Raw genomic sequence first — 25470 nt, forward strand, 5'->3', positions numbered from 1 at the left:
GTATTGTCCTCTAGGGCAACTGGAACAGGGTTGAAAAGTTCTCCCTTAACATAACCCCCCCCCCTTGGATGGGTCTTGGTATTCTTCTCCAGTCTGGATATCGACTCCCATCAGCCTTAGCTGGGCTGACCAGTAGTCAGGGATGCTGGGAGTTGTTGCCAAAAATACCGGGAGGGTACTGAGTTGAAGGCCGAGCTATGAGATGAGGCGGGACTCCTGAGATGGTGTCTTTTGGTCGAAGTGCTTAAGAATCATGGGACCAGGGAAGTGGGGAAGTGTGTCGGGGTGCAGAGGGAGAAGACGCCGGTGGTACCTGAGCCAAAAGCAAGCCGGGTTGCCATCCTGTGAGCAGAGGAGCGCCCTGCCTGGGAGTCACTCCTGGTATTTACTCTGGGTAGCACTTGCCATTCCACCCAAAGGGTTGCGCTGAACCATCCAAGCGTCTTGTGCATGGAAGATGGATGGGGCTGTCCTGAACTTTGCCTCTGACTTCACTTTTGTGCGTTCCGTACACCTAGGTTCCAAGCAGTCACCTGGACAGAACGAGACCGAAACCCAGGTAAGGGAAGTCTCTTTTTCCAAAGCTCTTGGAGGGGAGAGAGGGGAAAGGGAGCCACCCACCTGTGAGCAGGGATGCATTTTTCAGCCAATATGGGGTCCCCCGTGCCCCAGTACAGACATGCCAGCAATGTCCAGGTCTTCATTTTGGTTTCACTGCAATTATACCTCAACTTTCTTCTTGCAAAGACCCCAGTAGTAAGGGTCTATTATAGGAAAGAGAGAAAGGAATGGCATCATAAATATGATAAAAACAAGCCGGGGCCTCTTGTTTGAAGATAAGGGTGCCTTTCCTGCCTGTCTTTTCTGCTGCGCTCAGTGGATGGTTTATTTACTTGAATTTGCTGGCAACAGATGGAAATAGCTTTGTCTTACTATCATGGCTCAGGTGCCCGTGGATCGAAAGTACCCCATCCAGAGCAAAGGTGACAGCTTTCACTTCCAGGTAGGTGATCTTCTAATAGTGCCCACTCTGAGGCTGCAGGGGGATAGCAAAGAACAGCCGACTTCTGTGCGCACACGGCCGGGCACGGCGCTCTCTTCCGGAGTCCTTCTCCACGCCTTCCTTCCATCCGGGGCCCTTTGGCTAGGCCAGGAGCGGACCTGGTGGAGGCAGCGCTCCATTTGTCCAGTGGCTCTGTTCCAGTTGAGCATCTCATTTATATAACGCCCCCCCACAAGGCTCTGAGAGGCTCCCTGAGACAAAAACCTTAAAATGCGTTAGAAAAGCTATTTCACTGAAATGTGTAAACAAGCCACACACAGAGGAGGACACAAGTAGATGCTCAGCATTTTTAAACCATGGTAAGACAAATCCAGGGTCCGATTAGAACATCGCCAAAGGCTGCCAAAGATAACCGTGCTGGTGTCAGTCAGACTTCACTGCGGGGAGAAATCTGCGGGGGGGGGGGGGCACCACCAGGAAGACCCTCTTCCTAGTTGCTGCTTTCCAAGCCTCTGTCGGAGGAGGTTGTTAGATGACAGACAACCGTGGTATCCGGAGGCTCACACTGGGGAAGGCGCTTCCTGGGGTATCGTAGCCCTGAGGCATGCAAGGCTTTATAGCTCTTTCTGTTGCAATTTTGGTGGCATTGGGGAGCAGGAAAGGTTTTACTCTGTTTTGCAGTCCTTCAGTTTTCGGTGTCCTGGGAAGTGTGGCAGGGCAAGCACTTTGAAACAGGCAAGCAGCCTAATTCAGATGCAGAAAGGAGGGCAGGAGGACGGGGAGGGGAGTAGGAGCGGGCTGAAGAAACGTGAGGGCCTTCCAGGTACTTTACAATCCTTGATGGAAAACCGTATTTGACCTTTTCCCTCCCCACCTGGTTTTCCTTGTATAGTGGTACCTTGGTTCACAAACTTAATCCGTTCCACGGCTCTGGTCACAACCCAAATTGGTCGTGACCCAAGTCAGATTTCTCCATAAGGCTCAATGTAAATAAGGTTAATCTGTTCTGTAACCATTTTTTAATCACAAAAATTTGAAACAAAGTGACAAAGAACAGCAGAGATTGCGGCCATCCCCCCCCCCCCGAGCACAACCGTGATGGCACCCGTCTTCCCTGCATGAGCGCGACTGCAGCCATCCCCCCACTCACAAGCACGACCGCGATGCGCCCACGCTCCTGCAGGGAAGACGGGTGCGATCACGACCATCTCCCGATGTGGAGTTCGCAACGTGAGGCAAAATTTTTCTGAAATTTCTGTTTACGACCCGATTTGGTCATGAACTGAGGCATTCGTGAGCCGAGGCTCCACTGTATGTGGCTTTTTATTGTTAGCCAGTGAGGAGGGAGCTCTTCTGGAGGCTGCAATGCCTTGCACGTTGACCCGATGAAATACGAGTAGGCGACGTGCTTCCGCTGCCCATTCCACTGTCTCTCCATTAAACGGCACGGATGCGCCTTCCAGCACTGCTGGGGCACACCTGATGTGGCGGAAGGCATGTCCGCAGACTCGAAAGCACGGAACCTTCCGGGCCTGGGGGCTGGTGGCCGGGGAGCTACTTACGTCGGAGCAGCTCCGAGGGCGCGCGAGGGCCCTCACCGCCTCCCTTCTGTGCTTCAGTTTCACTTCAGCATCAACTCGGAGAACCAGGAAGGACTTTATAGTCTCTATTTTCACAAGTGTGTCAGCAGCGGCTTGCAGAATGAGAAGGCGCTCTTCACCCTTGAAGTAAGTGGGGCACTTTTCACCCCCTTCCACGTAACTTGTTTGAGGAGGCCTGGAGGGCTGGCTGGACTGCATGCCTTTGGCCGGCACGTTCTTGGTGTTGAGGGTTGGAAGGCGACACCGGGAAGAGAAAGCCACATGGGTCTGGCTGGATTTAAAGACAGGTAACACATTTGCACCGTTGATCCAGAAGCCTGAATTCTGGGAGGCTTTTCCTGAAGGGCAGGGCTCCCCCCCGGAGGGCCGAATCGAGACCTTATCCTGATGGTTCCTTGTTTCAGTTTAACGCTTCCTTCACTTTCAGATTGGGATTACAGAGAAGAACCCCAGCAGCTACCTCTCAGCGGGAGAAATCCCTCTGCCCAAGCTCTACGTTTCCATGGCGCTCTTCTTTTTTATCTCTGGCGTTGTCTGGGTCCACACGCTTCGGAAACGCAGGTAGACAGGCGGCTTTGCAAAGCGGGGATGGTCCAGCTCAGAAACAGCTTGCAGTATTTGTGTCCTGCCTTCTGATTTTATGGGTGTGCCCATAAAATGCTGCGCAACCACAGGCGATCTTCTGGCATTCGCACCGCTGATTGTCCCGTCTTTGTTACAGGGCTGATGTGTTCAAAATCCACTGGCTCATGGCTTCTCTCCCATTCACCAAGTCCCTGTCTTTGGTCTTCCATGCAGTGAGTAACTTCTCAGTTCATCTTCCCCCTTCCCCGTTTCACGGCGGAGTCGGGCAGCAGGACTGCAACCATCCCATCCTCGAGTCTGCCGGGAGCGAGACCTGCCCTGGGTGTCCTGCTCCCTCGTTTTGGTCCACTGAGTGAGCGCTCCTGCCCAGTTGGCGCCAGGGCCTTGCGGTGAAACCGAACAGCCGGAAATTCCCGGGGGATGAAGAGACTTCACACAGTGCATGAATTCTGGGATTCGTGGTGGCCCTCCGTGGAGGAGAAAGGCTGTCCGTGGCCACTCGTCTGCCCCCCGTAGCAGAGCCGCCATGTCTGTGTGCACCGGGTGCTGGGGCACATGGGCAGGAGGATCCTGCCGCAGCCATGTCCTACCTGTGGGCTTCCCCTTGAGCAGTTGGTTGGCTGCTGTTTGAGCAGAATAATGCAGCCTTCCGCCCTGTCCAGCACAGCTGCTGCTCCATTCCTTCCATTGTTATTCGCCCAGGCATGGCTTAGTCTTGCCCCATCGGCTGCTCTGTTGTCCAGATGGTTCTGAGGTGCGCTGCGTGCCCATTCTAGCGTGTGTGCGCAGTCCCCCCCCCCCATGCACCCTGGGTCAGGTCTCTGTCAGGATGAAGGGCAGACTAAACACATCCTTAGTAAACGGCGAAGTCTTACTGAGCGGGGGGAGAGCGGGACGGATGTGCCGAGCGCCTGGCACAGACCGCGTTCTGCTGTCTCCTGCAGATCGACTACCACTACATCTCCACCCAGGGCTACCCGATCGAAGGCTGGGCAGTCGTCTACTACATCACTCACCTGTAAGTGGGCCGGGCCGGGCCGGGCCGGGGGAGGCTGTCCTGGGGTTTGTGGGGATTGCCCCCTTCGCTGCACTGGTCCCCACGACCTGCTGGGCTGCCCGTGGGCGCTCGGTTCTCTTCCCAGGCTCAAGGGCGCCCTGCTCTTCATCACCATCGCGCTCATCGGCACGGGCTGGGCGTTCATCAAGCACATCCTCTCGGACAAGGACAAGAAGATCTTCATGATTGTGATCCCGCTGCAGGTGAGACGGGGGGCGTCTTGCCGTTTGGAGGGAGGTCCAGGCTCCCCCTGGGCTAGGGATCGGCGCCACTGCCCGCGGAAGCCCCCCCACCCGCTCGGGGGCCCTGGGCCTTGGTGGGCGTTGTCCACTGGGCTCTGCCCCGCACGTCCTTGGGGGAAGCTGCTTGCCCCCTGGAGCTGCGTTGTGTCCCGCCTGCCTGGGCGCAGCTGGTCCCGGGTCCGAACCCGGCAGCACGGCTTTGCAGAGGGGCAGCCGGCCTTCCAGTGGCCCAGTGGTGGGCCATCCGGGGGTTGCTCGCCCTTCCAACAGCCGTTTTGCCCGCCTGGGTGGGACAGTGGGCTTTGCACAGGGTGGGCGATTGGCACAGAATGGCTGGCCTGTGCTGTGGCGCCCACAAACCAGCGTGACTTGTTTAACTCGCGGTGATTGTGCCGGCTGGCCTGCTGGCCATCAGGAAAAGGCTGGAGGGAAGCAGAAGCACAGAGAGACCTGTGTGGGTCATGTGTTCCTGAGGCGGGGGGCATAGTGGTGCGTCGGAAGCAGGGCAAGGGCATCCTCTGAATGAGGCGCTGCTGCTCTGCTCGGCCAAGACGGCGGTCAGTGCCTCGTCCTTATCGTGACTTATCCAGGGCTCGGGGCATCCTTCCATCCACCAACGTCTGGGCATATCTGCCACCATGAGGGCCGGAAGCTTGCTTGCTAGTTTAAAACGAGCGCCGAGAGTCTCGGCCATCTGCAGTCCTGCAAAACCTTGTCGGCATGGCTCTGTATGCCCCCAGCCTGCTGCTGTGGGTCGTGGGGTGACAAGTGCTTCTCTCCTGCCCCCAGGTCTTGGACAACGTGGCTTACATCATCATCGAGTCGACAGAGGAAGGCACGACCGAGTCTGGGCTGTGGAAGGAAATCCTGTTTCTGGTGGACCTGCTTTGCTGTGGGGCCATCCTGTTCCCAGTTGTCTGGTGAGTGGCAGAGGGCGCGTTCCTCCGGAGCAGCTCTGCAGACAGCCGCACCTGCGGCCTGGCCTGTGGCAGCCCCCTCACAGCCTGGGCTGGGGCCAGCCGCCCTGTGGGGAGCTCCCGGGCTCCCCACGGTTCCCTCTGGATTGTCTTCCTGTACGTTTATATCTGGCCTCTCCCGAAGCGGCCCAAGGCAGCATACGTGCTTCCCTGTGTCTTTGGAGCGGTCGCAGAGGTCAAACCCAGGCATCAGGATCAGTTCACGTTCCCCACAGAAATTCCTGCAGTGGAAAGGAGCCTCTGGAGGCACCCCTTGCCTGGCCCCTTGTTGCCTTACCTGCACGGAGGGAGTTCTCCTCTCCCTGATGCTGCAAAGCGACTTTTCTGCAGAAGTGTTTGTCTCAGTGGAGGCTTTCAACGTCCCCGTTGTGGTGTGTGCAGGGCAGAGGCATTTCTTGACGGGAGCACTCCCCCAAAATGCTTCCGTTGCAGAGTCCAGCTCACTATGTGTTTGGGTGGGGGCATTTCCTCCCTGCTTCCATACGAGCCCTGCAGTGGTTGCCCACCTGCGGTTTGCAGAACGGCTGTGGGAGTGTCCGTCAGTGTTTCTGGGAGGATCGACGTGTCCCCGGCGTGTCTGGCGAAGTCTTCGCTTTGGGTTCTGGCGCTGCGGTTTGCGACCCGCCGTGCCTCCCACCTGCAGCTGTGCAAAGGAGCAGCAAGCCCTTCTGGCCAGCAGGGGGCTCCCCTCTCGCACAGAGCCTGGAAAGCCGGCGGCCCGGAGCGGCGAGAGCTGGGTTTCTGCTCGCAAATCGTGCAGACTTCTCCCCTCGGCAGCCTCGGACAGTCAGCAGTAACACCTGTCTTCCAAAAACATCAGCACACGTGCACTTCAAAGCAAATCTCATTTCGTTCTTTCCTCTCTTGGGAAGGAGTGTGCATTTTGGGTGCCCCTTAAAAAGCACACTTCCCCCATTCAAACTGGGTGCTTTTCCTGTTCAAATGAAAAAGGAAAAAATGCAGGTGAAGCCTGGAATCAAGGACAGGTGAGGGTGCGGTCGGAGGATCTCGCGCATCCTGGAGCTGGCGCGTTCACCCGTCCCTGCGGTGGCCCTCGTGTGCTTTGCTGGCCGTGTGTCTTGGAGCTGGAGAGGCGAAATGGGAACCCTTGATCCCGCTCTCACACAACTTTCTCCTCTAGGTCAATAAGGCACTTACAGGAGGCCTCTACGACGGACGGGAAAGGTAAGGCGTTAATGCTGCGTATTGGGGCTCAAAGGGAGCTCCGGCTGCAGGGCGCTCTGGGAGGCCGCATTGGACCCGCCGCCCCAAAACTGGCCCGTGGGCTGGGAAGGATGGTGCGCTTGGAGCTCCGGGCAGAACTGCTGGAAATGGGCAGCAGGGCCATAAAAGGAGGTGTGTTGAGGGGCAAAGGTCCCGGTGGAAATGGGGAAACCCCGTGGCCGTGTGCTGCCCACCCCTGCATTTAGGGATGGGCTTGGGGAACAGCTGCAGTTCTCTGGACCCTGCGACCATCTTTTCACGCTGTGGATCTGGCGAGCTTTGCTGCTGGAGGACATTCGTGGCGAGGCACCCTGCCCCCTTTTTTTAAAGCAGTGGGGCACTTCCCAGCCTTGATGGGGAGGCTGAACATGTGCCGGGTTCCCCTTGTGCCCTGGAGAGGGCGACAGAGAGGTGTGCGGAGAGCCATCCGGGAAGCTTATTGCAAAGGCATCACTCGTAGCTGGTGATTCGTGGCTTGTTCCGTTGGATGTGGTCTCCAACGAGGTGCCCGTGGATAGCTCTCTGGGTACCCTTCAGGCAGCCTGGCCCGCTGGATTTTTATTTTGTTGAGGTTGTTTGAAGTTGAAAAAATAGATATTGGGACTGGTTTTCTGTCAGGCGAAGTAGTGCGTTCCAAGTATGGTCTGTATTTGGTTCAGAAGAACAAGGTTTTGCTTTGGAGCTCAGATTCTCTGCCTTGACCCTGGGCTACCTGGGAGGCCCTGATCCGCTCGCAGTAGATGCAGCCAGACCAGTGAAAGACACAGGGCTGCAGAAGGGTTACTGCGTCCACTATTCTCATCTCTTTATAGCTCCACAGCTGAAACTCTCTGGACAGGTTGCAACAGTCTTCAATGGAGTTTAGGCTGAGACTCGCTGCTGCTGCTGCTGGGCCAAGGGAGTGAGCGCTTTCTGTGGGGGAGGCTCTAGGGCCACATTTCTGTGGCAGGTGGAAGGCCAAGGGGCCAAGAAAAGCCGCCTAGAGCGCTTTCTGCCAGCCACCAGGTGAGGTTTAGGTGGGGCATTCCAGCATTTCGGAGTGGCAGGAAATGGGAAGCATGGGAAGCACCACACAGTCAGGAAAGCGGGGCATCTCTTGGGAGTCTGAGGCAGCCAGATGAAGTGACCCAGTCCAGAGAGTCTGATCTGTGATACGTAGGCCTGGGTTGTCTGCTCTGGCTGGCAGCGTCTCTCCAAGGTCTTGGGCAGAGGGGGGTCAGTCCAGCTTGGGTACCGGAGAGCTTTCCACCTGGCGACATCAGAGGGGCGATTTTGCAAGCTGGGGGTGTTCTTTGCTACTGTGCAACCCCCTCCGGGTTGCGGCTTTCTGTCACTATCAATAATTAATATATACTGATCAGCATGTATGCTTATTAATAAATACCTGAGTGCTAAAAATGATTACCACAAATTCATTCGTAGTATTACCCAATTAAGAATAAGCATGTCAGCTGTATTCAGAGCAGACCCATTGAAATCAGTGGAATTTAATGATCCACATTCATTGCACTCAGGAGTAGGACCTAAAACCTTCTCTAGATCCAGACCTAAATCTGGCTCTAGCCCATTAGATTTGCTATGCTGTGAGCCACTGGAAGTGCCCTTTGAGCTAGATAAGCACATACAGTTTTTTTACTTTGATTTTGCAAATGTTTCTGTAGCTTGGCATGGAATGTGCTCTGGCCGAATGGATACTTGGGGTTGGGCAGGGAAGGAGGAAGAATTGGCTTCTGGCTGTTTGAAGGCTGCTTGGAGCGTCCCTGTGGCCCAGTGGCCTGGAGTGCCGTTTCATGTCCTTAAAATATTCACGTCCTCTCGTTCGTCCAAGTGCATCTACAGCAGCTTGTAATGAGCTTGGCAAGTAAGCCAAAAATGGTGGAGCAAATAGAGGTAAAGCTGGGATAACTGGAAGCAGCCATAGTAGATCAAGCCAGCGGCAGAAGGGCTTCATTGGCAGATCGGAAAGCCCTCAAATTCAGCAGCTTCACCCTGCAGCAGGAAAGCTAGCACAAGAGGAGCTGCCTGAAGCTCCCGAAGTCCGTAGTGCCACTGGAAAAGACGCTGACCCAAGTAATCCTCTACCATATTCTGATGCTGAGGCAGATTCTGATGCGCAGCTAACCTGTTTCCAGGCTTCCCGTGGGAATCAGCTGCTCTGCCTGGGTGAGCGTGCATCTTCTGAGGAGGTTGAGCTCTCCACCCGTCTGCTCCACTTGCCCTCACCTCCCCGTCCTTTGCTCTGCTGTGCAGCTTCTAGCCTTCCTTTTCAGTGTTCTGAAGGTAGCACACAAGGCCCTTCTGAAAGGCTGGCAGGGGGTGTGGGGGGAGAACCTCCTTCCTTTCTCAAACTGTGCGCCCCCCTCGCTCAACACTGCTGCCAGCATTGCTGGCGCCTGCCAGAAAAGCCAGCGGAGACACGGAGGATGCCGGGTCCAAGCTCACAAGGGCAAAGGGGGCAGCTCCCGCTTGGCATGAAACTGGGTGGGTGCACCTGGTGTGCTGGGCAGAAGCGGCATCAGGGCCCCCCTGGGCCCACAGCTCTGGGTGGTTTATTTTATACTTATTTCAAGAGATGCGCGTGCCTTTCACTGTATTGAAAAAACACTGGCGAAGCAGCTCATGGAGGGAGTTGGAATGCACTGATGTGCTGGAAGAGTCTGAGGCAGGGCAAGAGCTAACTGGGAAACAGCGCTGGCTCCTGGTCCCCTGGAAGAGAGCCCCGCTAGCCCGAGGTGAGCAGGCCAGGCTGCGGGTGATCCCTGTAGGGCGCAGTCTAGCCTGCCTTTCTGTGTGGTGCCCCGTACTCGGGCATCGCTTGTGGGTGCTTCCTGAAAGTGGCGGGTGCCCACACCCACCCGTGCCATTGGGCTCCTCCCTTCCTAGAGCTCCCTCCGCCGCCTGAGTCTTTCTATTCCAGGGGTGAGTGTAGCTCTTCTCCCAGCCCAGGAAGCCGCTTTTTTCCTTTTGCACAATGTTGATGATTTCTGTTGGGCCTCAGTTCGAAAGTGAGGGCTGGAGTCAGTGGCAGAGGTGCTCTTGGGCAGCTGCATGGTTGCGGGTGGAAGCGCCTCTCCGCAGGGAGGTTGAAGCTGAAATGTGCGCGGCTCCTTCATCCCTTGCCCTCCGGTATCACGTGGCCCCTCAAAAGCAGCCCCTCCCTCAAGCAGGGAACACCCAAGGAGTCCATTCCTCTTTGGCGTCTGCAGGGCACACCTCCCATTGCCGGCCGGGCTTGAAAGCAAAAGCAGCAGGTCCAAAATTGCTGGCAAATGTTTGCTTCTACCTCCTGTTGCCACTAATTAAGTTGTAGCAGAGGCCCAACCTTGGAGTCTCTCCAAGATGGATTCTGCTACCCGGCCTTTCAGTGGGCCCATGCCCTACAGAAAGAACTGCTCTTGCAGGCAGGCACCTCGAATTCTTCTTTAAAGCAATGTGAAAGGCCAAGCAGGCCTTCCGCTCTTCTGTCCACACACCCATCTTCAGCACAGCCCGTGAATCATGACCTGCTACTTTCCCAAAATAAAATAATTGACATCATAATGGCTATTGGGCTGGTGCCTTTGAGTCATGAGCACGCTCCGAGTTCCTCCCCAGCTGCCTGCCCCGTGCCGGCCTCTGCTCCAAAGGTGCTTTGATCACGAGGAGGGAAAGGCAGATCCTCTTTGCTCTGCTATCGTCGTCCCTCTGAGAGGTGTCCTGCCTGGGGGGAACCGAGCCGCATCCCTGCAGGAGCACCGAAGCGGTGCGTGCGCTGGACCCCTTGCCTGTTTGGTGCCCCCTGTTACTGAGCTTGTCCTCTAAATTGGAGGTGGGGCTTCCTGAGCACAGACCAGGCCTGTTCCACCCCTCCCGCAACCTCTGTAGCAGAAGGGAATCCTGGCTCATGTATGTGTGTATTTATTTTTGCTTATTTGAAATGTTCTTGCCCAGAAAGCCACCTGGAGCATTCTGGATAGCAATGGTAAACTGCCCTCAGGCCTGCCGCCTGAACCGGATCTGGCAGGCAAGGGGGGCGGAATTACGGGGAGATAAGAAAAAATGTTTTCTTGTGTCGGGGCTGTGGGAATGGCCCGCCCTCTCGGTTGCGAGGGACGCCTTTGCCCTCCGAGCTCCGGCCTGCCCTGTGGCAGAGTCGGAGAGGCGAGTCCAAGTCCCCTTGCCTTTGAGGCCCGGAGGCGGCCTCCCCAGTCTGGTGTCGTTCGGCCTCCATCCGTAATCCCGGGAGGCACGATGCTGACCCACCTTGCAAAGTGCTTTGTTCTTAAAGGATTGCCAGGTGAGAATGAGGGGGTGCAGTCCTGGGGAGGAAGCTGTGGGGGGTTTTAAGGCTCTCCGGAGCAGAAAGCTGCTTCTGCGTAGACACCGTGTCAGGTGTGGGCTGGTACCAAACCTCTTTCCTCTTATGTGCCGGCAAACCACGGGAAGGGCGTTCTCACAGGCACGCCATCTTGCTGTATCCCAAGCAGTGCGGCTGCGCATTCAGCCCCTCATTCAGTGTAAAGCTTTGGCTTATAGACGGCTTGTGAGCGTCGTAAGCAAATGAGTCAATGTGTAGAATGGAATTGAGCGGAAGGCGCAGGGGCACTGCTGCTGTTACCTCTGACCCGAGGTCGGCGATAACGGTGGAGGTTCCTGCAAGAGAGCACTGCCCAGCCGCCGGACAGAGCGCCCAGCTCCGTGGATCAGATTGGGAGGCTGGAGTTGGGCCTGCAGGAGCCATGGCTCTGCGCGCTGGGTGCAGCAAGCCTCTGGAAAGATGAGTCCCTCCCTCATCATTTGCACAAGTCTGTTTCCAGCTGTAACTTTCTGTTCTGTTTCCTTTTCCTGCAGCTGCCATCAACTTGGCAAAACTGAAGCTCTTCAGACACTACTATGTCATGGTAAGAAGCTTGCACAAGCGGCTGCAAGCCGGGCCTCGAATGGTGGTGATAGGCTTTGGCATTCTTCAGCCGCCCCGGCCTGCTCCTGCACGCCCGTAGCTGGAAGGTCGCAGCCTGGAGGAGAACCGGCGGCACCTCCAGCTAGAAATCTCCCACACAGCATTCTAAGCAGCAGGGGACCGGTGAAATCTGGGAGGCTCCAGTTCTGCGCACACATCCTCTGCAAGGAATTCTAGCCTTTAAAAAGCAAGGCATCCCACTCCTTTAGACACAGTTATGCAGCGTGGCCCTTTCCGTTATCTCCTGCGTGGGAACCCACTGTGGTTCTAAGCGCATTCTACTCGAGCGCAGGCATTGCCTTTCAGTTGCTGTCCAGCCGCACGGCGGTCCCATCCAAACACTGCCTTTCACTTACTTTGCCATTCCACCCAGGAGCCAGCCAAATGTTCTGGGTGATTTGCAAGACGTAAAAGCCATTGAAAATAAACTCTGCATAGGATAAAACTCAGTAAGATACAAATGTGTGAACAGACAACAGTCCTGTCTATGTGAAACAATCAGTATGAACAGCCCCAATGCACTCCAGCACTGAGGAAGTTTCTTCCTTACAGTGGGTTTACTCTTTCCTCTTCTTCGGCTTCACCCAGGATACGCAAAGGGTTTCACTTCCCTTTTTGACTGTTGACTGTGGGTAGCATTCTGTGCCGGCCTTCCTCCTCATCGCCTATATTTTCTAACCCCGGTGCTGTAAGAAGTTCCAGAAAGCCTTCAAAACACACACCTGGCCATGCCCATCTTCTTGGTTCCGCTGCTACCAGGGCAGAGAGTCCTGCCCGTCGTGACTTGTCTCGATCCGTCCACAAGACCTGCCTCCCAGGTCCCCCTTTCCCCCTTTCCCCCTCTACTGTCTGCTCGTCCTTGCAGCCTTGGAGATGGTTGGGGAGGGTTTGTGCCCCTTCCGGTGCCCCTTTCTCCAGGAAAGGGGAGACGGTCCCAAAGGCCCTCCTCTTCCCGCAGGATGCAGTGCCACCCACGTTTGCGTTCCTCCAGACAGAGGCGAGGCGCACCACGCTCCCTCTGTGCAGGAAGGGCCCGGCTGGTGCTTGCAGGGGCCCAGGGGGCCCGGGAAGGCTGGCAGCCAGGCGCACGGTCCTGCGAGCCCTTGCTGAGTTAGCTGCTCCTGTCACCGGGCACGAGTGGGCAGGGAGGGGGCTTGGCAAAGGCTTGCAGAAGCCTGCCCCCCCCCGGGGAAAGCCCCCGCGTTCCTTCCGTTCTCCCTTTGCATGCCTTGCACTCTCAGCAGGAGTCAGAGGAACGGGGGGCTTCTTCCCACCCCCTCCCCAAACCTGCAGGTCCCACCTCTCCATGGGCACCTCTTTGAGAGCACAGCCACCCTTTGCCTGCCGTGCAGGGTCCCACCTTGGCCTCTGCCGGCTGGGAAGCCCCCTGGGTGCCCACCGGGCCCTTCGCGGTTCCTGCCGGAAGGGGGGGTGAAAGCCGCCAAGCCCACGCAGGGAGCCTCCCTTTCGGCTAGCCGGGTGAGGGGCTGCCGCTCCCCCTCTCCCTCCCGGACAGGATCCAGCGCTCGGAGCTTGGCAGTAAATGCTGGCTCGGAATCTCAGGTGAAGATGAGTCTCGAGCTCCTCGGCGGACGGGGGCGCTCGGTGGAGGGCGTGATCTTGCTTGTGGGCTCGGCCGGCTCCCGGAGGAGAACCGCCGTGCTCGTGGTCGCTGACACGTGTCCCCCTCCTCTGCCTTAGATCGTGTGCTACATCTACTTCACTCGGATCATTGCCATCCTCATCAAGATCGCCGTCCCGTTCCAGTGGAAGTGGCTCTACCAGGTACCCCCTGCCCCCCCCCTTTTCAGGCCGCGGCTGAATGTAGAGGCAGAAATCCTTTGAGCTGCCTGCCTCCCCCCCGGACTGGCTTTCGTGGGCGCAGCGATTCTGAGCTCTCCCTGCCGCCTGGCTTGCCGCATGCTTGTTTCTTGCCATTGAAAGAGGTCCCTGTTGAACCGGCGCTGTTTTCTTCAGCTGGGCTGCTGGATTATATACCCACAGACTGAAAAGTAATTGCTTTATTGATCTCAGAATGTGCAGGAGATGCCCTTCAGGAGGCAGGGATTGCTGTGACTTGCCTTTTTATTTTTTGGCTGTAAATTGGGAAAAAAGTGCACACACACCAGCAAAACAGCCCCGATGCCTGCCATAAATAAGGGGGTATAGTGCAAACTGGTAGAAATGTAGCATTAAAATGTTACAGTTTGGTCTTGTATTTTGTAGCACTCAGTAATGAGAGAGTATTGTGAAATATGTATTAGAGGGTGTGATACAGATCTATACGGGTCCATCAGCTTGTACAAAGCAATGGGGAGAACTGGGCATGGCTGGGTTCAAGAAGAGGAGGGGAGACAGGGTAGGATCGGAAGGGAAGGATCTTTTCTTGACCATCCCAGAGTGCAGGGCGTGGAATAATGGGCTCGGCAGTTGCAGGCAGCCTCGAAATGCATAAATAAATAAAGTTGCAGGAAGCCGTTTTCTGGCTGGATATCAGGAAGAGCTTCCAGGCTGTTTGGGCAGTATGGGAAAAAAAGCGGGGGCCGGGGGGGGGGGGGGGGGCTCCCCCACACTGGAGGCCTTCAGGATGCAGCTGGACAGCCCTGCGAGGGACGGTTTGACTGGGGGCACTGCACTGGGCAGGGGGCAGTCCCGACAGTGCACTGGCCCCTCCCGCCTGTGGCTCTCTGGCACACTCGCCTTCCTGCCGGCCGGGCTAGCCGAAGGGAGGGTGCCGGGGCTACCCTGGTGGCAAAGAGCGTGGCGGTCCCTCCGCCGCCGCCGCAGCCGTTTCTCAGGTCCTCCTTTTCTGTTGCAGTTGCTGGATGAGATGGCCACCTTCGTCTTCTTCGTCCTAACTGGGTACAAGTTCCGGCCGGCCTCGGACAACCCCTACCTGCAGCTCTCGCAAGACGACGACGACGACAGCGTGGACATGGAGGCTGTGTAAGGGACCCTTTTTGCCTCGGGGCCTTCAGGGCAGCAGGGGGGGCGTCCAGAGCCAGCAAGGGCTTCTGACCGAACATGCATGGCAGGGCAGGTTAGATGGACCTGGGGGCACGTGCCCCATGCGGTGGGCAAGGGGCTCATGTTTAACTGAAAAAAATAGCACGCCAGGGTAGCCGGTTCCTTCCACTTCTTGAACCCGCTGCCGTTCAGCTGCTCAGTGAGCAGCAAGAGAAACTAGGGCAAGCAGGCGGAGGGCGGGGCAGAGGGGCAGCAAGGCTCGCGCGTGCCACGGGGAGCGGCCTCCTTTCCTGCATGGCAGCAAGGAAATAGGGGCACAGGAAGCAAATGAGTGCAGTGTCTAATGAGCGAATGGTAGAAAGGCTTTGATCATGCCTCTTGGTGCTGACCTGGATTTTATTTCTCTTCCTGTAACAATTGGAGAGGCGGCGGCAGCTTTGCTAGCTTTCTGGGAGTGGGAGCGAGACGCCTGCGCACTGCACGAGTGGCGGACTGTCGGCTGGAGGCTCGGCCACAGGCTGATGCGAAGGAGGGCCAAGGGGCTGCTGGTGCGCACCGCCATCGCTGGCTTCCCCTGAGCATGTTCCCTCGCATCTCCCCAAGGGGCGTTTCGCAATGCGGTGGGACGCTCTTTTGTACGGCTGCTGAACTTCACCCGCCGCTCTGCTCTGCCCTGCCCTGCCCTGCCCCTTCCGCAGCTCTGGCGTGCCCCAGCCAGGGCAGGAACCTGAAGTCCAGTACAGCTGGAGGGCGCAGTACTGGTTGTCCCTTCAAGCCCAGGGTCTGAAAGTCCCTGGCTGCGTAGCGTCTGTCCCCGCCAGAGCGCTTGGCCCAGCCCGGCCCCATCGCTTGTACAGGGTGTTGTCGGCCGCATTAGACTCTGGTGTCCAGCACAGAGCACACCCCTGGGAAAGCTCTGCCTTTTAACTTAAAAAAGCACATGGCTTGTCTCAGCGGGGTTAATCAGCTTCCAGTATCCGTGGCGCACGCTTCCGTTTGGAACCAGCGGCAAAAGCGCCGAGCAGCTGAGAAGGAACCCTCGGAGCAGTGGTGGAGCCGCAGCACAGGCCTGGCCAGGACCTGGGATGGCTCCCAGCGCTGAGCTGGGGGGGTTGGGGGGGTCCTCAGGTTGGGCCCGTGGGCTCCAGTGCCATGCGGAAAGCTCCTAGGGGGCCCGCCTGCCCTTTGCTTCCTCAAAGTTCCAGAACTGCCTTTTAACTGGGAGGCCGGCCTGCTGCAAACAGAGGAATCTGATGGGAGAGCAAAACCCCGATGGATGTCTGTGGTTCATCCTCACCTCCAGGTGCGGATTTGCTGGTCCCACACTGGCTGGGTGTTGCGCAGGTTGATCTGGGTCACAGACTTCCATTGCCCAGATGGGGGTGCCGTTCATGCATTTTTTTTTAACCCACGGAGAAAATCTCTGCAGAGCGTGGTCCTCGTGTGATCTGAGCCAATGGAAAGTGGCCATTGCTGAGAAACGAGCAATTCTAGCTCAGATTACTCTAGAACTATATTGCTTCTGGCTTCTGGTTTGCATCAAGAACATGATTTGCACAAACTGAATAACGTTGTGTCATTTGCAAACCTTAAGTTTTTTTTAAATGTGCAAACTCCAGCCAGTCTTACAGAGAGAAGTCCATGGAGAAAACCAAACTTGGCCTGCTTCTGATCCTCAGGTCAGCAGTGGGCCTCCTAGTGCCAGGGTTCCCTACCACCAGGCATGATGAAATTGTCAAGCATTTGACATATAAATATTAGAATCACATTTGAATTATTAGTATTGAGATCACATTTAAAATGCAACTTTAAAAAGAATGTCAGTACCAGTAAGACAGAGCAATAACATGGAGGAACGTGATTGATTTGAAGAGTTTTGCCACTGTCTGAAAACAGCCAGGTGCCAGAGTTGTTCCTGTTCCTTCTGTCCCCTCCTGGCAAGCAGTGACTTTTCTTAAACTTTCCCCAGAGGCCAAGCAGGCCTTGGGATATCCGCTTTCTCTCGTGCGGAGATGCTGGCCTCAGGCTCACCTCTTCCTCCTCCGCATAGAAGGCTCCCCCTCCTTGTGTTTCTGCACTCTGCCGCAAATTGCCATCTCATCATTCCTTAATTGCCAGCAAAGCATCCCATAATGAGCAAGCTCTGTCGGCCTTTGGCAAGCCCCACACCGAGCCGGCATTTCTCCTCCACTCCTCTGCTGCTTGCTGCATCTCTACCGCGTAGGAAAAGCAGGCGTGTCCCCCCGACCTGCTTTCTGCAGATGGGGGGGGGGGCGAGGGGAATAGTGGGAGTGGCCCAGTTAATCCTTTAGGGGGAGGGGAAAGCTATTTTTGGGGGGGGGGGGGGGGGGGGGGTTGCATCCTGGCAGCAGGTGGGGCTAACAGTGGCAGCAGGTAAGACAGGCCGCCCCTGCTCTTGCCTTCTCTGTATCTGCGCAGGGGGCCTGTGGTGAGCGCAGCGGGCGGATCAGCCATGCCAGAAATCCAAACTAACAGTTGTGCGCGCTCAAATGGGGGGCAAGCACCTCGTCCCCAGCCCCGAATCCCTCTTCCTGGGCCCTCAGAGCACTTTCTCCAGGTGTCCGTTGGTGCCAAAAGATGCTTCTCCCCACAGGGGTTGCTTTTCGTGGCTCTGAGCCTGGGGAGAGAAGAGTTGAAGCTCCCTTTCCCGCGTGCTTTGAGATCTCCCCCTTGGCACACGCACACAGCGCACAGCGGGGAGGGTGGGGTGGAGGGCTCGCTGTTACTTTGCCGCTGGGTTCCTATCCTGCCTTTCCTGCTTCGGGGAGGAAACACAAAGCAGCTGGCCTGGAGCTGGCTCACCCACACAACAACCCTGCAAGGCAGGCCGAGCTGAGAGTCTGTATCTGGCCCCGAGTTTCCCGTCGGTTCATCTGGGCCCAGAGTGCGTCCCAGCTGCAGTATCCCTTGTTGTCTGTGTCCACTGGGATGCAGGGTGGGAAAGGGCAGGAAGCCCCCTGAACCGTTTTCTGGGAAGGCTCATGTGGGCCCAGCCAACGAGCCAGGGTGGACTTCTGGGCCCTCGCGTTGCTTGCGCCCCCTGCTAGGTCAGCTTGGATGCCGCAGGCCTCCCTCCTGATCTGTGTCCACCCTGCCCTTCCCTCCAGGATGACCACGTCCGGCGTCATGGAGGGTGTGAAGAAGGTGAAGAAAGTGGTGAACGGCTCAGTGGAGTCCCGAAGCGAGAGAGAGAACACCGCATGATGGACTGATTCCTTTTCCCTCTGCTCTTCCCCCCTCCACCCAACCCCTTAAGACAAAGCAGCACTTTTCAGAGAAACTCTAATTTATTGACCTTTTACTTCCCAAACGGAAAGGGAGCGAGCTGAGCTTCTGGATAGAGAAACTGCAGAGTTCTGGGGATGGGAGGGGGCGAAAGCAGAGACAAAGTACTGCAAAGACGCAAAAGTAAGAAAGGTCAAAACAGGTTCCGTGGTCTTAAGGAGCTCGGGCTCTTCCGGCGCCTCCGAGGAAACTTTTCTGCATAAGGTGGCCGCCCCCCCTGTGTGTTTAATTCTCTCCCCCCCCTTCTGGGAACTTGACTCACTCCTGGAGAGGCTGTTTCCACATGCGGAAAAACCAACCAGAGTTGTGTATGTAAAATTGTACACACACACACACACTCCTTACATGCAAAGCCCGTGGTGCCATGCTGCACGCGAAAGGTCTGGGGAGCTGTTGGGTGGGGGTAACTCCTGGTGGTCTGCTTGTATGTTTTCTGTTGACCTGCGCACCTCCTCTTGGCTCTGTCCTTCCGATGGAGGCCAGAGAGCGAGATGCTCTTCGGGGACCAAATGTAGCTCTTCCCTTGCTCTTGCCCCGCCATCCTCACTCGCATGGGCCCAAAACATGGTCCCGTTAACTCTATGCATTTACCTGAAGGGTTCTGGATGTTTATATAACGAAGTGGGGATCACTGTTGAATTTCTCTTCCGTGCAGCTCTGAGCCCCCCTCTCTCCCCCCCCCCCCGGCTTGGCTAAGCCCCTGCTAAAAGAGAAGAGAAATACCCCCATTAAATCAAACCCATTGCCTGGGGCCAGGATTTCTGAGCCAGCGAGAAGTAAAGCGCTTCTGTTCCCAGGGCTTGGGGCATGTGGGGACCCACAGAGGGTGCCGATTAGGTCTGCGGGAGAGAGGTTTTGCCCCAGTGTTGGAAATCCTGCTGTGTTCTCCGGAACAGTGGTTTGCTTTTGGATCGGGGCCCCTGCTGTTGGGCTCCATATATGAAATCAGCAGGTCCCCCAAGTGCTCGCTCGCTCGCTCTCCCTGCACCTCTTTCAAGAAGTTGCCTGGACAAGCTCCGTCCTTGCTCCACAAACCAGCCATTCAACCGGCTGCACTTGTGAAAAGCATCGCAACTTTTGTATTCGCAACGTGGGGATTAAATGCCTTGTTTCCCCCCTCCCCCAGCATCCAACTCAAGAGATGGCTGCTTGGGATGACATGTTGGACGGCCCGGCCCGGCCCGGAGAGGCCTTCTGCTCCGGCCCTGGGACCGCCGAGCCGGCTGCGTGTGTGACCCGTTCAGAGTAAAGCTGTGGGAAGGGCTGTGAGGGAAGCTTTTCAGGGGAGCTTCTGGGGAAGAGAGATGAGCGAGCGAGCGAGCGAGAGTGGCGTATCGGCCCCCAGGGACACGCTGGTGCGGTGGGGGGCGTGTGGCATGGTTTGGTCGTGGACTTGTTTCTCTTAGATTTCCCCGTCTACAGACAGTAGCAGTCTTGGCCTGTTGCTTCCCAGGAGGAGAAAGGCTTGCTGTATAGATGCATTTAGGGCCGGGATGGGCGATTTCTGCCGTGAAACTGCAGGGCACTGCACCCCTTTTTGCCCTGCCCTGCTGGCCCTTGCTTCCCGGCAAGGCAAGGCAAGGGAAAATCGGCCCTCGTTTTTCTGCCCCCCCCCGGCGCCAAATTTTGGTGGCAAATTTGGCAGTGTTGGCGGACTGCAAAGACGTCCACGGAGGCCTGTGTGGGGCCTGCTCATGGCTTACCTGGATGGGTGGGTGGATTTGGCAGGCATGTGACCCCTGAAGGGCGGAGGAGAGTGGTGGGAGATCCTGCGGTTCCCACTGGAAGGGGGGGGGGTTTGAGAGCCCCCGGGGCGACTGCTCCTGCAGCTCCTTGTAAGGCAGCACTCCGTGGCTCTCTGTGCTGTTGGTTGATGGGAAGACATTACAGTGGGGTAGAAGGAACGCGCAGGGCAGGGCCCATCTCCCCCGGGACCTTTTTGTCTCCCAGGCCTCACTCCGGGCCACTGCTGCTTGCAGTCTCCTGCAGGAGCCCCCCCCCCCCACTGAGTGGGTCTCGGGCTCCTGCGATCCTGGGATTTCAGCTACGTCAGGCACATTCTGTGGCCTCCAGTGCACTTTCTCTGGACGGTATCCTAAGGCGCCGCATGAATGCATGTATGGGTAGAGCTCCACGCTCCGGGATGCTGGCTGGCTGGCTGGTTGGAGGGAGGTCCCGTTCCAGTCCCAAGGCAGTGCCCCCCGAGTGCTGGCAGAGCAGCCCTCCTCAGTACGGGGCCCTCCAGGTGTTCGAGTGGCGTGTCAGCAGTGCCCTAACCTGAGGCAGCTTCTGGCCCGGCCCGCTGCAGCGTTTCATCCAGAGAACGTGCGAGGTTCTTAAAACCGCTCCCACGATGCCCGAAGGGACTCCCGGGTGCTCTGGTCCTGCCACCTGAAGTTGCACGAAGCCGCTTGTTGGAGGCGTGCGGGTGTTTGTGGCCAAGGGCTGTGCGAGGCACGGACTGGCCGTGGATCTGTTTTGCTGACCCCTGCAGTGGACCTTCGGGGAAGGCGTCCCTCTGTTTATTTCCCTCTCCCTCTCTGAAAGTTGTGCATGCTTGATTTCGCGCCTCTTCGGTTTCCCCGGCCTTGTGGCACATTCCAGGAGCGTGTCTGCCAAAAAATTTGGTGCACTGCAGCATTTTTAGTGTACCTGTGTGAGCGAGCCTTCTCCACACTGCTTCCCCCAGTGAGGAGGTGGCGTGAAACCAGGCAGCACATGCCCTGCGGAAGGCGCCTCCCAGGGCAGAGAAGCCGGGGTTGCCGTTGCCCCCTCACGCCCCATCTTTCCTTTCTCACAGTGCTTTCGTTTGTTCTGCCTGCTGCAAGCAGAAATGTGACGCTCTCCGTCGGAGCAGTCCCCCCGAAATTCACAGCCAGTCAGAATCTCCCAGTTTTCATCAGACCATACCAGATCCTCGCGAGTCCGTGGGTGTCTTATGGGTAGTTTGGGGGAATTCCTGTAGTCCAAGCATCATGGCTTGCGTTTCCTTCTGACTCACGGCAACTTCCGAAGGGGCTCGCATTTGCGTCCCACTCATAACTGGGCACGGTGACTTCTCCTGTGCCTTGTCATCTTTCTTGGAGTGGGAGAAAAGTAGCAGGCCCCACACAAGCTCTCCAGTGCAGATGGTGAGATCTTCTGTGTTGCTTGTGGCCCCCATAGCTCCCTCTTGTGGCCCCCACTGGTTCCGTTCAGATTTTTAAAAAGAAGCAACATCTGCCTTGTACTGGCTAGGGAGCATCCCTCTGGCCAACTCAGATTTGCTTGGTCACTAAATTTGGCCCTTTGGGCCCTCCATGGGGCCAGAAAGGGTAAATTTCGGGGATAGGGTTGGAAATGAGGGCAGTGCGAGTGTTGGAGCAGCCTGTAACGTGTGGGGCAGATGGCAATCACATTCCAGGACTTCAGCCTCGCTTGGGGGGACGCCCGGTGGAATTGGTGGAATGGGGGAGGGCAGGACTGGTCCCTGGACTTCCAGGCATTCCCCACCCTGGGTGCACCCTTCATTTTGGCAGTCCGGTTTTGACTGGGATTTTAACGGCAAAAACCATCCGGCCTGCAGCTAGCAGAAGCAGGAACTCCAGCATGCGGCTCACAAAGCACTGTGTGGTCTGGCCCTGGGGCTTTTTCAGAGTGGCGTGTGCCTCAGTCCTGCCACTTTGGAAGCAATAAGGCAGGGTGCCTTGGAGGATCGGGAAGGAGGCAGGTGCACAGGAAAGCTTTGTCCTCCGGAAGATGGAAGCCCAGCCCTCTTTGCGCCCACAGTGGACTCGTTTGGAGAAGTGAATGGAGTGCTACAGGACTTTTCCTTGGAACGACACCCCCTTTGGCTCCTCAAGAGGAGGGACTTCCCTGCTTGAGAAGCATCCCTTTCAAATTTTGCCCTCGACGCGCCATCCCAAGCCCTGTGGAATCCACCGTGCCGCAGCAGCTCGACCCTGCTTGACTGCTCTGGGGGCACCGCTCCTTTCCCGCGAGCAGTCCGCGCTCGCCATTTCTCCGTGCAACAGGGGGGTGCGCAGTGTCCGCGTGGGGCCAGGGCAGTCCTCATCTTTACATCTGCAGAGGTTTGTAGCTGGAGGACCAGTTGAGTAGCTAGCAAAAACGACTTGGTTGATCTGGGAGAAAAGTGTGTTGTTTTTTCTCGAACATTTAAAAAATCAATATGCCCCCAAAAAAGGCTTCTAGGTAAAAATCCAGGCATCACCGTAAACCTAAGATGTTTGACCTTTCTTTTTTTAAGAAAGGGTGTGTGTGTGTGTGTGTGTGTGTGTGTGTGTGTGTGTGTGTGTTTCCCCTGCCCCGACCTTCAAACATTTCTGTTCCTTGTTCAGCATTTGGGATGCAAAAAGAATCTGTGTTGTAAGGTGTGTGCAAGCATTTGGTTTTTTTTTTTAATTTCCCTTTTTGAAAAAGATAAAAAGGACAGTATTTATGTAAACAGGGCAGGGGCATTCCAGTCGGGGCTTTTCTCTATGTAATGTGGTTTTCCTGCTGTGGAACAAAATAAAAGACCAGGTGACTAGGAATCTGGCACTCCTGCTGTCTGAATTGGGTCCTCTTGAGCTGTGCTGAGCGTTGGAAGAGGAGCACGGGCGCTCGTCCTGCCTAGGCTGCAGCCCAGAGTGCGGGCCCGGAGGCGGTCTGGCCAGCCCGAGGCGTCCCTCTGGCCAGGGCAGTGCCAGGTGCAGCACAGAGCCAGATCTCGGGCCAGGCAGTGCGAGGCCTCGCGGTTGCCGCACACGCTCTGAACTTCCCTTGTGTCTCTTCTGGAACCTGCCTCCCAAGGCAGGGCTAATTATAAAAAGGAAGGTAGGGGTGGAAAGAGGAGAGTGTTTGGCTCCTGGGCGAGATTAAAGCGGGGGCCAGCAGGAGACGAGGCACGCACAGGTGGGCCAGAAGCCTGCTCGATGCCCCAGGCACCCGCGGGGCCACGGGGTCTTTGTTTCTGCAGGTGGTGGGAGGGGGCCACCCGTGATCCAGGGCTCCAACCCTCATGGGCCACCCCAAGATCGCTCCCGCTGCTGGCCGTGCCCCCTTCCTGCCTAGCTGCCTGGCCATTCGGTGGGCTGCCGTTTTCCCCACTCACGCCAACGGGTGGAGCTGCCGCCGCAAAGGCAGAGGTCCTGGCAGGAGCTCATGGGGCAGCCCCTCCACCAAGCCTCCCCAGAGTGCAGCTCTGCCCCGGGGTAGACCGCCTTGGATGGGATGGGCCGGGCCGGGCCCTGGCCGACCTCACAGGGGTCCTCTCTCATGTGCAGTCCCCCTTGTGTCCTCCCCATCCCATGGGGCTCCTGGTTCACATGTGCAGCTGGCAGAGCGCACTGCGCTGGACTGACCACCTGTCCTGGCCGCGTTTTCACAGCTCCCTTTTTCAGAAGCTCCCAGCAAAGAGAAGAGGGCACAGTGCACAACCTCTTCTGGCCCAAGGGCCATGTTCCATTTCCAGGCCATTCTCAGGCCCTGCGTGCCGCATATTTCGGCTCAAAGGTCTTTCTCCCAGGGAGGGGGGGACAGCAGAGGCTTTTCAGCCTTTTGGGAGCCACGGCGAAGGCTGGGAAGCACCCAGTAATGGGGCTAGCCGGTGCAGTCTGATCTGGAGTGTGGGCAGGATGAGGCCCTTGGGCTGGCCGAATTTCACCCCGGGCCTGACGCGCTCTGCCTCCGCCCTGAGGAGCTTCTGCACCGGTGGAGGTCTTGGCCATGTACCAGAGATGCCTCCGACACCCTCCCTGCACTCGCCCTCATTGCAACGGGCATGCTCCTTCCCGCCTCTCCGGAAGCTTTGGGAGGGGCTGGTCCCGGCTCAAAGGACGCTTCTCAGCAGCTGCCCAGAGAAGCCTCCCTCGCATTCGCCGCCCACTGCCCAGCCCGGCCTTCCATCTCCTTCCGAGGGCTTCTGCACCCGGGGGTTCTGCAAGCTTGGTTACAGGATGCTACATGCGTGTCGAGGGTGCGAGGGTTTGGCTTTTTGCCTGTCTCCCAACAAAAAAATGCTTTGCCCCAGTCTTGGGAATCCAGGAAAAGCTCGGCTGCAATCCTGAGCAGGTTTAGGCAGAAGAAGGCCAGCCGTGCCCAGCCCAGCTGCCTGGGGCTCTCCCAGAGTTGCAGGACTTCTCTGTCGAAACAAGCAAGGGGAGCGTCCCAAGCAAACCTCTGCGATGCGTGGCTGATGCCTCCGCACTTTCACCAGCCAGGAAGATGGCGAGGGAGGTTTCCAGGCAGGGAGGGGGTCGTCTCCTCATGCTTGGCGATAGCAGGACAGATTTTGCCACAAGACAAGTTGCAGATTTGCGCAGCTGCAGAAGCTGCTTCCAGCGAGCTCCCCGGGCAGTCGGCGTCCTCACGCCAGCTCCACAGGCACTGCCCGTCCAAAGCCGCGCAGGGAGATGCCTGACCTCATGTTGCAGAACTGTTCTGTGACCTCCATTGCAGCGCTTGCGGTCCAGTGGGGTTGACGGACCGGGCCCAAAGCCTCCAGTTCTGTGCTCTTGGTGGGCAAGGCAGGGAAGACCGCAGGGACCGAGGCAGGGCCCCGCCTCCTTTTGGAATTCTGCGGGTGCTCTCACAAAATGGCTGCCCCCAGGGCACAAATGGCCCATTCTCAACATGGCTTCCATAGTGGCCACGGCCAGTCACAGATCAGTTATTTCCTGGAAGAGCAAAGTGGGGAGATGGAAGTGACTGGAATTTGTCCAAGGTTGCAGAGAGGAACCTGAGCTTTGAACCCTGAGTTCCGGGCTGCGTATCTCCGGAGCATAGCGCTGTGCTTTGCAGTTCTGCAAGGCTGCTTATGACATGCTTCCTTGCTCCTTTTGAACTCCCTGCTACAAGGGCTTTCTGGTTTTCAGCCTCTCTCTCCCCGCCCCGCTGCAGCCCAGAGGTGACAGCTTTTGCATAAGCCTTCCCTCTCCAGCTGCTTCCAAGATGGTGAGCAGAAGATATTTGGATACAGTCTGTAAACAGCTGTGTAATGAATGGTCGGGGGCTGCGGAAGCCCAGCGCAAGCCTTTGAGGGGCTCAGATGTCCTCCCGTGGCTTTGGAGCATGCTGTTTTTGCTTGGTTCGGGGCCAGGGACACTCAGCACAGCTCCTGATTAGGTTACAACTATCATGCAGAAGGGGGGGAGTGTTGTGGTAAAAGGAGATGCTCAGAAATTTGAGAATCAAGCCTTCATTCAGAAGCAGTTAATACACCAGCATGGCGCACTATTCATCATATTATTTTGTTAGGGTTCATAGATGCAGGTGAGTCAAGATGATCCCGGGTCAAATTTCACATCAGTCACAAACAACGTCCCAGTGGCCTTTGGCAAGATACCATTGAATCTGCCTCCATCCTCCACCTCCACTGGCAGGGCACTTAAACTAGCACCCTACTACCTTGCAGGGCTGTTGTGTAAGGCAGCCTTGCAAAGATGTTTGCAAGCTTGAGGCGTGGAGTCGCTTTGCGAGGAGGGTTGGCAAGCTGCATCTCTAGGCAGAGGAAGGGCGGAGTGCTCCCACCTGCCGGCCCGCTCACTCGCTCAGCCACGCACAATTCTTGGTTGCCTTCGGCTACCAGGA

The 25470-nt window shown here is 57.0% G+C and overlaps 1 protein-coding gene across 1 annotated transcript in view; it reads left to right on the forward strand.

Moving 5' to 3' along the window:
* GPR107 (G protein-coupled receptor 107) overlaps positions 1-22433 on the forward strand; it is a 35863-nt gene extending 13430 nt beyond the window's left edge. Inside the window, exons 6-18 of the mRNA XM_044453068.1 lie at positions 519-559; positions 947-1003; positions 2623-2730; positions 3032-3165; positions 3326-3401; positions 4134-4207; positions 4332-4449; positions 5278-5408; positions 6607-6650; positions 11520-11569; positions 13330-13413; positions 14447-14574; positions 17724-22433. Of these exons, the coding sequence (XP_044309003.1) occupies positions 519-559; positions 947-1003; positions 2623-2730; positions 3032-3165; positions 3326-3401; positions 4134-4207; positions 4332-4449; positions 5278-5408; positions 6607-6650; positions 11520-11569; positions 13330-13413; positions 14447-14574; positions 17724-17820 (1142 nt within the window). The 3' untranslated portion in view covers positions 17821-22433. The remainder of the gene's footprint in view (positions 1-518; positions 560-946; positions 1004-2622; positions 2731-3031; positions 3166-3325; positions 3402-4133; positions 4208-4331; positions 4450-5277; positions 5409-6606; positions 6651-11519; positions 11570-13329; positions 13414-14446; positions 14575-17723) is intronic.
* The last annotated feature ends 3037 nt before the right edge of the window (positions 22434-25470 follow it).

Source organism: Varanus komodoensis, unplaced genomic scaffold (genome assembly GCF_004798865.1).
Source record: "Varanus komodoensis strain SLA01 unplaced genomic scaffold, ASM479886v1 scaffold77, whole genome shotgun sequence".
In the NCBI taxonomy this organism is placed as follows: Eukaryota; Metazoa; Chordata; class Lepidosauria; order Squamata; family Varanidae; genus Varanus; species Varanus komodoensis.